Source organism: Lasioglossum baleicum, chromosome 1 (genome assembly GCF_051020765.1).
Source record: "Lasioglossum baleicum chromosome 1, iyLasBale1, whole genome shotgun sequence".
Classification (NCBI taxonomy): domain Eukaryota; kingdom Metazoa; phylum Arthropoda; class Insecta; order Hymenoptera; family Halictidae; genus Lasioglossum; species Lasioglossum baleicum.
Genome location: NC_134929.1, coordinates 9103311 through 9118455, shown reverse-complemented (window position 1 = coordinate 9118455; position 15145 = coordinate 9103311). Strand labels below are relative to the sequence as shown.

Below are 15145 nucleotides of genomic sequence, written 5' to 3'. Positions count from 1 at the left end.
ATATGTCTATGTATATATAATTATATAGATATATATTTATATATATACACACACATATACAGGGTGAGTCTCGTAACATAACGATTTCAAATAACTCTGAAGTTATTCGTTGTACGAGGGAAGCTTTTCAAACAAATGTTGCATGGTTTCCAGGGGGACATACAGCTCTGTAATCTGTTTTTTGTTACTTTGATTTTTTCTCGAGATACGAGGGTCATCTTCAGTTTTTCCAAATTCTGCGTAAAAAGGTATTATACCAAATAGCTCATTGTTTAAATATTAAAAATGAAGTTTTGGAAACCATGCAACATTTGTTTGAAAAACTTCTTCGTACAACAGATAACTTAGGAGTTCTTTGGAGTCTTCATTTCACGAGACTCGTCCTGTATATATATAAATATATATATATATAAATATATATAGTACTATAATCACTCATTAAAAACAGAATGTAGCTTCGGTATACAAGATATGCAAGTGTACGCAAGTGTAAAACAGTAAACGTGAAAAAGAGATCAGTGGCTCTCTCCTCTGCCGCAGCTGCCGCCAGTTCAATAGCTATTACTTGTGTCGCCTCCGACGTACGCAATCTTATTGTTAAGCCTTGAGAACGCGTGTTCGTGTCGAGGGATTGTCGGAGCAAAACATTGGCAAGACTTTCGCGATCATCTTCTTTTCTCTCTCTCTTTCTCTCCGTTTTTCTTCGATGCGCGTCGCGTAGACGCGCCGCATAAGCTTGCGTGTGAAAGTCCGGCCGAGAAGTATTTTTCGCTCTAAAATATATAGCAATCCCTGGCATCTGCGTGATCACTTTGTGAAAGTGAGAAAAAGAGAATCGTTTACAATAGAACGACAAATGGAATGAAAGGAAAGTCCGTAACGTCTACCTTGATTCTTACAATTAAACCGCGTCCATTCTATGTATATTTTGTGATTTTATATTCAATGATCAAGTATTGTAGATAATTAACTCTGTGACTCATACGTTTAATTATTATTATTAATTATTATTATTAATATTGAGAAAAATATAGGTACTAAACCAATGAAGCGCGTTCGAACGTTTTTGCGGATTTCAATCTCCTGTGAAGATCAGCAGTCTAACGACTACCCTGCAAGTCCAGCCTCCTGCCTCTCCTAACTTCGCTGAATCTTATGCGAATCGTTGTCGAAGAAGTGCGGGTCGAAGGAATCAAGTCGAGATCTATTATTTCTTAAAAGTATATTGCAACATTTCGCGGACAATTGACTAGATCGGAAATACAAATTATTATATTCTGATGTGTATTGTGCATGTACACACAGCTATATATATAAACGTTATATATGTATATATAAAACGTGGTATATATATATATATAAATTAAATATAAATGTTCATGCAAGCTCGTTGCAGTTTCGCAATATACATATCTAAAACACAGAAAAGCTGAAAATTCTCGCGTTTCCAACGGTGATCCTTGCTTTACGCGCTTTCACGTACTCTCCATGCCCCGCAAGTTGTCTCTCGCTCGCAGCGAATGGTTAGGCCGTGACATCACACACTTTAGCCAATAATTCGGCTAGAACAAGAAGCGCATTCCTCTCGAATTCCTGCTAGGAGACAACTTGCGAGGCACGAACAGTATATGTACATACTTTTTCACGTTTTTCGTTTCCGTAGACAAAATATCGATTGTTCGTGGCAGTCGCATGATTTCGTTTTACACAGTATATATACACACACGTGTGTATATACGTCGCAATATGTCAAGTCCACGCATGAAAAATAATAAAACGTATCTTAGATTTATAGAATATTTAATCGAAGTTAGTAAAAATATGGTAAATAGTAAGTTGGATCGGCGGCTGGCGGATCTTTCGTGACATCGATCACAGAGGTATACGGTTGAACGAGCGAATGGCCGATAAAAAATCTAGAAAAAAAGAAGTAAAGCACACGGTAGAAAAGAAGAAACGAAGTGACGATCGATCGGTATTCATTCGCGAGATCAATGAAGAAAAAGTCCCAGGTACACGGCAAGCCTCTGCTGTTAAATACTCGAGATGAGTACGCATTTACAAGCGGTACGGTCGACAACGAAGCTTGTTGTTGCTTGGCTTTCTAAATATGTGATTCTTGCCGGTTATCGGTCACGCCCGTTCTCGGTCAGTCGTCTATACTGTACAAAGTAGTCGCTATTCATTCTTGACTCGTGCAACGAGTCGTTTGCAAAACTCTTGAACAATTTCAGTCAAGACAGAACGAACGCAGAGTACGTTCGCGCGGGTTGACGGCCCCTTTTGGCAGAGTTGATTCTTCTTGTTGAGCTACGGGTCTACCTCAGATGGTGAGATCCTCCCATTCCTCGACTTGCCTAGGCGTCAGTACAACTCGAATTCGAGTCAAGGTACCGAGAAGATCGTGCATCCTGGCCGTCAACGGATTCGCTTGAAGATCGATGAATTCCAGAACGGGAGCGTGCCTAAGTCTTTCGACGTCCACGTCTGAAAAAATGTAATTGGAGGGTCATTATAAATGTAATAGGAACAGGTTTCTGAATACCTACCGATGATGTAGTTGTTATTGGCATGAAGATACTTCAACTGCGGTATCCGACAAGTAACTGGTGGCAAAGCAATGAATGTATTATGCGAAATATTCAGCCTTTCTAAGGCTTGCAGTTCGGATAGCTCCTCTGGCAGCTTACTCATTTGATTGTGACTCAGATTCAGTTCTAGAAACAATTCATCCATTTTGAATTTCGTTTACACAGAAACTTTCGCTGCTTGGAAAAACACACAGAGTATTAAAGAATCGGTAGGACGATTGTTAAGGCTAAGAAAGTAGAAAGATAACGTGTTCGACAATGCTGTGATTCATGTATGGAGCTCACCTGTGATCAGGGAAAATTTTACGGCAAATTTCGGCGGAATCTTTGTTATCACATTTCCGGAAAGATCGCATCTTTTCAATTCCGTGTGTCTCATTAAATGGTAAACTGCGTCAGGTACTTGCATCAACTGGCATTCTGATAGATCTGAAACAGTAATCGAAGAAAACGTTGTAATTGTTATGCAATTATTGGTCGCTTAGTCTCGACATAAACTGAAATAACTTTATAGAAAATAGTGCAATTTTTGCTGCACAGGAAACAATACCCGTATATTGTGCTGTTGAACAATAGTAAACATTTATTTTTACAACTTTTTTAGCTGGGCCAATAACGAAAATTTAAAAGCTGTGTTTTGTACACTCGTATAAATTATATACGTTCTGAAAATTTCATTGAAATTGATTAATTGGTTTACGAGTTATAAACGAAAATCATGAAAAAATGTATATAATTTATACGAGTTTACGAAACACATCTTTTAAATTTTCGTTATTGTTTTTCACAATTCCGATCAAATGCATTTTTCAATCTCATATTTATTAGACGTCATTTACTAAACTAATCCTTCTAGCCTTACAGAGAATTGAAGTCGTTTGATCCATTCATAAAAAAGTAAGTGTGTGAGATCAATTATGTGCGTAACTGTAATGGTCTAAGGTCGCGAACCTAGCCCCGTTTTTATAAAACCCGCGATACACCTGTAGCAGCTAGAACTAGGTCACGAACTACATCGAAGTAAATGCACGGGTAATGACTAATTAAAACAGAGTTCGAACGAAATTCAACGGAGAATCGAGTATCGATGGCACGAACAACAGATTCTCGGAATTGTTTCGAAAAAACAATTTACCAAGACTTTCGTTTTCTTGAGCTTCTTCGCAGCGCAATACCACTCTCGTGACAGCGTTCGCCATCATGCCAAGCTGGACTGCCTCGCTACAAGTTCCCGAATCAGTCGTCCGGCCGCTCTACGGCGAAACATTTATTTTCGGTTGAAATTCAGGAATAAATAGCATCCGTTCGCTATCCTTGGCATTCGTTCTACTTTCCGGAAGTCTGTGTGACGCATGAGCGAAATGTAGAATTGGTATTTCTTGTTTCATAGCGTTCTCCCGCTTAAATATGCCGCTTGTCACCTGCACTTTTCTATACGATTGGTAGACCGTTACGCGTTTACAGCAAGTCCTATCGAATAAAGTCGACTAAAACAAGAATCTCAATAATGTTGAACACGTATCGAACATTTGTTTACCCAGTAAATGCATTCGTTTGACGCAGTAAACACCCACTTCCTGTTTTACCGAATCACCTCCTGATAGGATGTAATTTATAAAAATGCTTGATAGTCTGTCAGTCATTTGAATTTGTTAATTTTTTCATTCGAATTTTAACATTTTTAACGAATCGGAGAACTATGTCGGACACGGTTGAACGGTATGAAAGTAGACGCAGGGCACTCGCTTGTTTGATATCGCGGTAGAGAGTCTTCGCCGCCATCTTGCTCGCGCATGCTCGTTCATTCAGTTGCGATCCCGCGTTTCTGTGACTCGAACCATGAAAATTTATACCATAACATAAAAGTTTATACCATAGGTTATCGTATGAAGAAAACAAAGTAGCGTGTGGCGTTATTTTCTCAGTGAAATTTTCGACGATGTAAAAGTTACGATCACTCTTTCTACTAGTGTCGAAAGTGGTGCATTCTATCATGCAACATGTCAATCAAACTATAATATAAAGCCGTGAATATGTTTAGCAACACTTTCTTTTATCGCACGACGGCTCAATTTGAATTTTGCTCTCTCATAGAAACCGTACTACTTTGCGAACCACTACTTTCCCAAGTAGTATCAGTCCTATTAACTTAGCACCAGGTAATGTTTGAACTTTATTAACGTTCCCAATCAATCCCAGATAGCACCGAACGTCCGTGTTATGTCCAGTTTGCGTCCACACGTTCTAAGTTCGTGGGACCTAAATTTCGAACGTGTGAGGGTCGTCTATGGTATTTTTTAAATTTTATGGCCGTCCTTACGACTTTCGTACGTTCTAGGATGCTCACTTCTCATGCATTCTCATGCAATATTTAAATACAAATACAAATTTTGCCCAACTCTGCATAAGACATATATATATATATGTACATACATATATTTATTTATTTATATATATACAGGGTGAGTCGCCTAACGTTTCCATCTCAAATATCTTTGTTGTTTTTAAAGATACGTCAAATGTCTGAAAGGCAAAGTTGAATGGTTCAGTGGGGCTCGCGTGATACCAAAAATATTTTTGTTTTTATGTGAGTTGTTTAGAGATATCCAGGACACTTTCATTTTTTAAATGGAAGCACCCTTTTTTAAACAACTACAACGATAGTCCCTACTATTAGAAAGGGATTAGAAGATTTTCTACGGAATGTAAACAAAATACGGAACAGGGGAAGTATGCGTACACAAAGCGCTATAAAATGGCCACAAGAAGATGGGTCCGGAGTGACCCGGTACTAGTCGAGCGTGCCGAACGAGCCGAACCAGCGAACCGGTTGTTTTACGTTGTTTTACTTATGACTTTTTGCAGTAAAGTAGTAAATAGCATCTACGGCAAGTTGCCATTTAAGGTTACGTTTCCATAGATGGTGGCGCCACACATACATGCACGCGTGTGCGGAGGGTTGCATACACTCTCGTTCTACCACATCGATTCATCCACGAGCGAGCAAACCGGCTTAGGGTACAGATATAGTGGAACGGTGAAGATCGAGGATAGATCGGCGAGCTGAGCATCGCGGCAAAATCAAACCAATGTAATTAAATGCGACTGTTTATAGGGGAGCGGTGACGAGAGCATAGGGGTGCACATAGAAACAAAAATCCTCGATATAAGACTAATAATAAAAATTTCTATGTTCTTTAGATTAGAAAAAAATTAATAAGTACCATTTTTATTTCATACTATATGTCCTTTAATGACAAAAAATCGTAAGCATCGAAATTTGAATAAGTGTCCAGTGGTTTATGGACGTCTGCGTAGTTTCGATTGAAATGAATTGACTCGCTTTGTCTGGTAAGCCGAAGACAATCTAGGATAGCCGAGGAGACAATAGGATGAGCAATTAAGCGACGCAACGAATGAGTAATCTATCGCGGGCTATGCGTAAAAAGGATCAGGAAGACGGAACGGAACGGACGGACTCTCGCGCGGCATGCAAAGCGTGCGCGTTTACTCTGCCAAGGCCCCGTAGCGGTTCACTATTCCGAGATTGACCTTTCGTGTACACGGATGCCTCCAAAACGTGCAAGAGTTTTCTGCCGACGGACCGGTTGGCTCGCGATTATATGGTTATAACGATATCGGCGTCTACGGTTCGCATGGGGATGTATCGACGCTTTGACGCACCTGAAAATAGAACGGTCTCGAGCAGCGGCGACTGGGGAACACCGTTGTTTCCGGAAGTGGAGCTCAAGTGGTCGTTGCGCGAGATTTTCCGTGTTCCGGTATAAAAACCGTAACGGGCGCCGCGCCGCGCCGGGAAGAACGCGCAGAAGGCACTAGCGCCATTAAATTCACATTGTCTCGTTTTCCACGGTGCTCGGTTTCCTATCGTTTCCACGTAATTATCGAGGGTCGTGAAATTTCCGTGCTAGCGCTTAAACTGCGCCTCGACGCACACAAAAAAAGGAACGCGCTTGCGCGAACCGTCTGCGTTGCTCGGACGGCAAGCAAAGAACAAAGACCGGACACGAGTTGTGCAACAAGATGTTTATCCGAGCAATTATCTATGCCAGAGAACCCCGACCGAGCATTTCACTTTTATTCCAAATGATGCACGGCCGAGGACTACCGCCACCTGTTACGTACGCCTACCAAACACGTACGACCAGCTGGCACCCGATGCATCGTGCTCGAATTCTCCGCTGCAACTAGGCCTCTTATTGCTCTTCGAACTCACGATGCAAGACAACCTGAATCTTAGAGCGGTCTGAACGATTGTCTGGCATTTCTCAGTTTCTTCATTAAGTTTATTCAACTCTTTTACAACAGGTAGATACTCAGGACCCTAGTTGCAACGGTTCTGCACGTGAAGTAGGAAATTATAATAGACTTCTCCGAGCTGAAACACGTGCCAACGGACAATCGTTTTCATCGAACGGAGCACAGTCTGTTGGAGCGACGAAGTTATCGACGCATCGAGAAAAAGCATCACGGTCGATTGTTACCTGGAAGCTCGTTACAGAGACATTTCTTCTCGAAGAACGCTAACAAGCGTTATTACAGAGACACGTCGACTCCTCGAGTGTAGCTGTGTCGGCTACCGAGCGCTCTCGTTTTCTCCGCCGTCGAGACTTTCGCCAGTTACCGATTAGAAATCTCGCGTTTGCTTTTAACGGATCTGTCGTTACGTTGCGTTGCATTTCGAGTCCGCTGACCGGACTACTCGTTAGATAGATGCGCGGTTGTGCTGGTTTCAAGGGGGTAGTGACGTTTCCAGGATGGCGAGGATGCGGGTTGCGCCTTCTCATTTCTCGATAATGCATGCGATGGGGTTTTCCAGTAGATAAAAGCGCTGTTTTTACGTTTACGTGGCGTAATTTTCATTATTCGGAAGCATAATGCTGCGCATGTAGATATTTCCATAAAGCTCCGACGGCTACATGCTGTCGAATAATGCAAATTGCGCCTCGTAATCGTAAAAACAGATTGATCTTTTACCTAGCGCTTTTGACTACTAAAAAACCGCATCTTTGCAGTGTCGAGAAATGAGAAGTCGCATCCCGCACCCTTGCAATCCTGGAAACAAGTCCACATAGTTGAGAGAACTTTCCGATAGTTGGCTCTCACGGGTACTCTCAAATGTGCTGTCAAATTATATATTTGTATATTCTCTCATTCTGTAAAATTAATGTAATTCTGCGAAGATTGAGGTTCTCTACGATAGAAAAGAGAAAAAGGGGATCACCCGATTAAAGCCGAACGAATCGGCATTGAGAAAGGTCTGAGATAAATGCAGGTGCCCGGACAAGGCGAGGACCCGAGAGACTTGTCCCGTTTTCCAGGTTGAACGAGGAAGCGAACCGTGTGATATCTATGTTGTACTCCGACGGTCGACCCGATCGGTTCGATCGGTTGATCGATCGAACGAGCCAAGGCGAAACGCAACCCGCGACAATTCGTCACGGTAGTTTGAAAGTCGAGCTCGTTACGGGTCGGTCGAACAAGAGAATCAAGGCCGGCCAGAAACACGTATCGCGTTGCCAACATTGTTAGTCAGCTAACTGAACGAACCTTAAGGTCACACGCGTCTATTAGCGTTAGTCCCCTTGTCGGTGCACTGTGTCGGGGTAAAGTTCATCGTATATCGATGGAAAAAACAGGCTTGCTCGCGTGCTGCTATCTTTTTATCTGAGGTGCACGCGAACGCGGTGGGGCACGTCTAGCTACGAGCAAAATGAGCGCGGTTCGACGCATCCACCGTGTTCCCGTGGAACGGTATCGCTTTCCTTTCTCGCGTTTGCACGCGTCACAGGATCACTTTCGATTTTCGCGGTGATAGGGATGCCATGCCGCGCTGGTTGCCTCACCGACAAATTCACCGTTCGAAGTAGATTATGCCAGTAGGGAGTCAGACCATGCGTTGCAACTCGGTCTATCAATGCACACTATTGCACACGAGTCCGCCGCGTAAGGATGTGGTTATACTGTTATACCGAACACGATTTTCGCTCGATTCAATCTTCAAGGCGTTTCTCTTCGTTCAAATTTTCGTTCGATCGGGCGAAAGCGATGGATGTATTGTAATCAGACTGCGGATGTTTATGCGTTTATGAACACAATTGGCTGGGTGAAATATCGTCCTTAATGCAATCATTAAGGGATTGAATCAAATTTTATGTCAAGAACATTTTTATTTTGCACAAAGATCCGCAGTCCAATTACAAATTATATTGGGTTGGCAACTAAGTTCGCTCGGTTTTTGTGATTTATTCCAATGTAAAAAACCGAACGAACTTATTTGCCAACCCAATATAATACGCGTCTACACCGCGCCCTAAGTTCCGCGGTTTCCTCTGTTCGGGGTAGTCCGGACTGACGCACGAGCTTGAGAAACCGATCGCGAGTAATCCACCGGATCGGGATTAACACGCGAGCAACCACCGATCTGTCGCGATGATTAATCCGCGGCAACGATTCCAGTTGTACGCAACCTTAACATTGTCCGACAGCTTACCGGCGGCGGTCGCTTATCGGAGAGCATCGATGACTAAAACTACGCAGTCCGCGTTCGCCACGCGCGAGGAAAGTCGTGTCGATCATCAACGGCGGTACGATCTTCGTCAGATAAGAAAAGCACCGGCGAACCTCCTCCCCCCCCCTGCCCCGCACTCCTTTTCGCACGGTGCACCTGAGCGAAAGTATTCTAGCTCGAACGCGGAAAGACAGCGTGCCGTAGAAAGTATGCAACGTCAAGGAAACAATTACGCGTACCTTAAGGGGCCAGTCTCGTTTCCAGGATTGCGAGGGTGCAGGATGCGCCTCCTCATTTCCCGATAATGCAAAGATATGGCTTTTCATAAAAGATCAATATAGGCCGCGGTCGCCTTCAAAAGTCCCATTGTTACGTTTACGAGGCGTAATTTGCATTATTCGACAGCGTAATTTCCATTATTCAGTAGCATAACGTAGCTATTTTCATAAAACTGCGATAGCTGCATGCTGCCGATAATGCAAATTACTACTCGTAAACGTAAAAACAGGAGTTTTGAGGGCGACTGCGGTCTAGATCGATCTTTTATCCAGCGTTTTTGACTACTGAAAAACCTCATCTGTGTATTATCGAGAAATGAGAAGGCGCATCCCGCCCCCTTTCAATCCTGCAAACGAGACTGCGTTGTTTTTTTTTATAGAATTATTAGAACTGCTTACTTTTCAGATCATACAACGGAGCAGCGGATGACACTGTTGCGGATAGAACCTACCTAGGTTGCAATTGTCCTGAGCCTCCTCGCATCGGGAAACTACTCTAATGATCGCCCGGCCCGCCAACTGAACGCAAACTGCCATGGCCACGTTCCTCTCCCCTTGCTCCTGAGATACTTGTTGCACTTGTTCACCATTGTACGAGGGTGGTCTCATCTCTCCTGATATCGATTCTGGCGAAGGGGCAAGCAATCTTTGATCTCCTCTCGAAATATCTTCGGCGCCGTACCTCTCGGGTCCTTCCAATTGAAATGGAAATCCACGTCCAACTGGTGTACACGTGTCTATCGTTTTCCTCTTCGGGGTATATCGATCAACACTCTCGGCCTCTATCAAGAAACTAGCATGTTTCGGGACGAGACACCACTATTCCGACCAGGCGTTTCCTCTTATTCTATCGGAAGTCGGAATAACGAAATCGGCAAGGTCGTTCGAATGGAATCGGATCTCGGATGCACGGTTCTCCACGGTCTCCGTGTTCCAGCACTCGTGGAGAAGAGCGAAAAAGTAATCGAAAGCAACGAGAGCGTTCGTCTCAGGTGACGCTGCCTGGCACTGACGCGCGTTACCGCACGCGGTGCTATTTAAGCCCTCGCCCCACGGCTCTCCCACCAGAGATGCATCTCGGATCAGCTGACTACTTTGTTTCGATTCCCTCTCTTTGTTTGAAAACAACTGTAGGGACACGTTGCGCGCACACGTTGCGACCTGCGACTCGTCGGTGCGGTGTCCGCTGCGCGTGAATCGTTCCGCAACCTGTCGAAATTGGTGCTAGCACTGCTAGCTTGTTCAACGGGCGAAGGTCGTCGGCTTTACCGATCGGGACAACCGAGCCTCGATCGGCAGGACCTCCTTCCGCTTTGTTTACGCCGCGGCGCCGCTGTGGCACAACGCGAGACAACGCCGCAGCGAGATCTTTTCGAGAATCGACTGGATTTTCCGCGTTGCACCTTGTCAGGGAGTCGAGGTCAGCCGTCGAGTTTTCTCTGTACAGAAATAGTCGGACAGAGCGTCGTTGCGGCCACGCGAAGGTCTTAGCGGGCGACTTCTCTGAAAGATACGCGAACAGCCGGGTTTTCGATGGAAACAGGAAGAGCATCGCTGGATGCAAACAGCCTCAGTGAATCATCCAACGACGCGAACGCGATGACAGCGTCTTCGCCTCGATCGACAATTAGATTAACGCCTCGTTTGTATCTGTCTCTCCTGTTGCTTTTGTCGTTTCGACAACCGCGGAACAACGACGCTTCCTGCTACTCTCGGTTACGGAATCGACGCCTCTCCCCGTCCCACCCCCCGCGGACCGTACTCTTTAATTAATGCCAAGTTTCTTTCATCTTTAATTCATAAGACGTTAAAAGAGCAATTTCGAACGTAGATCAATATTTCCGGTGTTATCCGCACGCTGTTACGCAACGAGAGAGGTGCGAAGGAAGCGTTCACGTTCGCCGGCCACCGGCCGCTTTATGAAACGATCGCCCACGGTTTTCGATTCCGTGTGTGTCGTTGCTCGAATATTTTATTCCATGTTCCATCGCCCGAGTTACATAAACAAGCAATTAGCGGCGAGCACGAGGAAGCTAGCGCTGGAACGAACAACGATGAACGGGACGGCCAAAAATCCTGGTGGCCGTTCGGCTTTGACGCGCTTCCGGCTCGTGCCGCGCTCCAAGGCGAAAGCTTTGTCGAGCGGTTTTCCCTGAAAGATATTCGCTAAAAGCGTCGTCGGAATCGCAAGGTCGCGTAAACACGGGGAACGACGACGATGATCGTCGTCGTCGGCACGATGCCTACTGCGCCACACTCTTTATTGTCGCTTGAGCGGAGTTTTCCAGCGCATTACGTACTTGTTTTCGACGAACAAGAGAAGCAACGTGCTTGTTCGAGGAATAAAGGCTATACTCGGGTTTGGTGATGAAATTCAACGATTTTAATCGAGCTTGGACCATTCGATAGCCCCAAAAGACCCTTCTCCGCCAATTTTCAGCCTCATATCTCATCTGTAAGGGTAGTTATTGAGGAAAATCGAGAAACCAGTTTGTGGTACATTTTCCCCATTTATTGATAATTGAAAGTTCTGAAAAAAATCTGTCACATTTCGCATACCAAGCCACATATTAGGTATTATTTTCAAATTTTTCCGTTGCAAGCTCTGGTTGTAACAAATGAAAAATACGAAAAAATGCAGATTTAAGTTAATCGGTAAGCGATTAACGGACACGCGCCAAGTTTCACTCGACTTCCGCCGTTATCGAGGGAACATATCTATTTACGGTTTCGATTTGTTTGTACAGCGTGGAACTGGAAAGTCTCCGATAGGATCATCGATCAATAGGACACCGTATACGTCGAGACTAAGAGCACGCAATTAACGAAGGATTCATTCGAAAAGAGGATCGCGGCCGCGCTCATGCTCGCGGAACACGTGCACAGCAGTTTCGTCGCGATAATAAACAACGAGACGAGCGCGTCTGGAGCTGTTGGCAAAAGTACCAGCTCGCGTCTCCCGTTCTCTTCGCCCCTTTCTCGTCTATCGCGGACAAAAGAGAGCACCGAACGGAGTTTTGGCGCGCGTCGCTCCGCGGTGTTCGAGATCAAGAAGCGTGCACGTTTCGCCACATTAAACAACGAATTCTGCGGCTTTCTCCTCAAGATCCGCCGCGTCGCGCCGGTTGGCTCGCGATCGCGAAACGCCGTGAGAAATCTGCGTTCGCGGCGTTCCGACGAAAATGTTGCTGTTCGAACAAATACAAAGCGTTTGCTTCTGTTCCTCAGGCTCTGAAAGATTTCCGGGAAGAAGAGGAATCGACGGCCTCGGGATATTCAGGGATACCGTCATGGAGAGCGTGGAGACAGAAAACAATCGTTGGATCGTCATCGACCGGGTCTTTTCTTCTCCTGGAGAGGACTTTGCTCTCCATTCATCGTGCAGCCCAGCGCCCAACAGGGATAAAATGTTTATACGAATGGTCGGTATGCTTGGCACGCGGCCAGAGGATACTGCGCGTGCATTTCGCGGACCAGAATAGATTCGCGGGCCAAAATCCCCCATGACTTCTCGCTCGTCGTGCTCCTGTTGACTCTCGCGCGCGCGGCGAGAGTCTGTTCCGCGCGCGCGAGATAAAAGTCGGATCGAGATCGATGCACGCGGCTCGTGCGGTGCGCACACGTGTGCATCCGTCTCGGTCTCCCTCTCGCTCGCTCTCTCCTTTTCCACACCACGATCTCTCGTTCGCTTTTCATCAACGGCTCGAGCGTGTATCAGCTCGAAACGCGTTTTTCGGTTTTCCAGTCGCCGACGAGTCTGCTCGAGCCGTGCAGCCGCGAATAGAGAGATTCGGTGGCAACGACACGCGTCTCGACGCGGGCAGGTAGATCATTGGCACCGCGAGACGTCGGTGACTTTGCGTTTCCGAAAACGACGCGCAATTTTATGGCAGAGTACGGCGGATTCTGCTCGCTCGCTCGCCAACTCTGGCGCGTCATCGTCGCAGAAACGAACAACGACGTTCCACGAATAAAATCGCGCGGAGAACGGATTTCAACCTTTTAACCGGCTGACTTTCCAATTACGAACGCTCACGGAGACGTAGCGTGATGCTAACGAAATTGACACTATTCTGCCAAAAACCGATGCGATACAGTGATAGAATTAACGTAGCATGTGAACGACGCGACACCAGACTAACACGAACGTATTTATTGCGAAGGAAAAGGAAAAAAGAGGAGTATCGATATGCTACGCTGTTACGAATTGACGTTGGCTTGGCGGAGTTCAATTGCGGGGCTGTTAAGTGAGCCTTAACTCGTTGAATCGAAAAAACGCTATAAGATTCCAACTAACGCGTGATTCCCGATTAAAAGGAATACGCCCTAGCTCTCACGTTTCTTCGAGGACTCGGAGAAATTCAGAACATTGTTGTCCGTGACGCGGAGAAACTCGTGTCCCCGAGAAGTCGTAAAACGAACGTAGTTTCTGTTGATGCGGTGGCGAAACAGACCGAGAACGCTCAAAATCGCAAAATCGCGGATTCGCCGAAAGCGCCGCGAGGCATTGGCCCTATAAAACCGCTCGGATTTGACGCAGATTCTTTGTGGGGCTACTACGTCGTCCGTTTTTCGAGTATTTTCACGCTTATCCGGAGGTCGAACGTCTCGAGCGGAAACATGCCGCGTCGCCGGTAGTTATAGTCGGCCCGGCCTCGAACCGCGCGTCTTCCCGCGTCTATTTCGCGCCGATCGAGTAATGTTTACTCCGGCGCAGGTTCCCTTAACGAAACAAATTGGCCACCACTCGTTTCAATAATCTATATTACTTTGTTTATATTGACTTTACATCTTTTTAACAATGAGTCGTAATACCTTGCGAAGCCAGGAAATATATAATATACATTCGAGACTTGTTCAACCTTCGATTTTACCTGTGGATGGAATTCTATCGTATCGCGTGTATTTGTCTGTTCGTCTGTCTGTCTCTGTGTATGTATGCATGTGTGTGTGTCGTACTGTACGCCCGTTAAATTCTACGCATAGGCAACGCACGAGCGTCGATATATCGTTGAATCAGTCGCAGTTGATGCGGATTCGTTGCAGAGCCGGTTCGCCGATCGCTGAAACGCTATTTCGCGGTTTCTCGCAAGACACTAGGGGTGGACGGGTGCCCGAGCCTCGGCTCGGCTCGGGTTGGGACACAAAAATCTATGACACAATATAAATTTTCGGGTATTACGAATTTTCTGGTCCCGACCCGAACCCGAATTTCCCGGTACCCGCCCGCCCCTACAGGACACAGAGAGATACATAGAGAAAAATGAGGAGAGGACGCACGCATTCAACGACCGTTCGCTCGTGACTTAAAAGTCGACGTGTTACGCTACTAATTGATATGAAAAAGAGTAACTCCCGGTCGTGATCAAGCTATCTGAACGCTACTACAAAGTACCTAATTGCCCGTTACCTCGCGCCTCAACTCAAGACACGCTATTTCGTTACCCTAATTATAATAATCGACTAACCACAGCTACTTGAACCTACACCGAATCGAGAGATAATAATCTAGACGTTGCGCGGAACGCATCTCCGCGACAATGCGCGTTGTACTCTGTTCGATACCTATACCGATACACGCGTAACCCGTAAATTCAAGTCTTTAATATTTGGTGTTTTCGTCGATAAGCTATAAAACGATATATCACGGTCAGATTACTCAAGAGTATTGTTTTCGAGGCCTATCACGGTATTCCCTCTTCGCGTGCTACCGCAAGTGTCCGCCGGAAATTAACAGAAACTGT

At 45.5% G+C, this 15145-nt stretch overlaps 1 protein-coding gene across 2 annotated transcripts; it reads right to left on the bottom strand.

The window, feature by feature from the left end:
* Nucleotides 1–2111: 2111 nt before the first annotated feature.
* Sclp (leucine rich repeat containing protein 20 sclp) lies at nucleotides 2112–10437 on the bottom strand. 2 transcript variants are annotated; one of them, XM_076437362.1, is made up of 4 exons: nucleotides 9854–10437; nucleotides 2877–3020; nucleotides 2550–2717; nucleotides 2112–2487 (listed from the first exon to the last, which is right to left on the bottom strand). In XM_076437362.1, the coding sequence occupies exons 1-4, from the start codon at nucleotides 10008–10010 to the stop codon at nucleotides 2324–2326; spliced, it is 633 nt and encodes a 210-aa protein (XP_076293477.1). In that variant the 5' UTR covers nucleotides 10011–10437; the 3' UTR covers nucleotides 2112–2323. The 2 variants fall into 2 exon arrangements, with proteins under 2 accessions (XP_076293477.1, XP_076293560.1); XM_076437445.1 differs by lacking the exon at nucleotides 9854–10437 and adding an exon at nucleotides 3727–8835.
* Between the last annotated feature and the right edge of the window lie 4708 nt (nucleotides 10438–15145).

Coding starts and splice junctions, on each gene's coding strand:
- Sclp (XM_076437362.1), bottom strand. CDS start 10,010: ATGAGACCACCCTCGTACAATGGTGAACAAGTGCAACAAGTATCTCAG. Junction 2,718..2,876: donor AAAATTTTCCCTGATCACAG/GTGAGCTCCATA, acceptor AATTGTTTCTAG/AACTGAATCTGAGTCACAAT. Junction 2,488..2,549: donor CAATAACAACTACATCATCG/GTAGGTATTCAG, acceptor ACATTTTTTCAG/ACGTGGACGTCGAAAGACTT.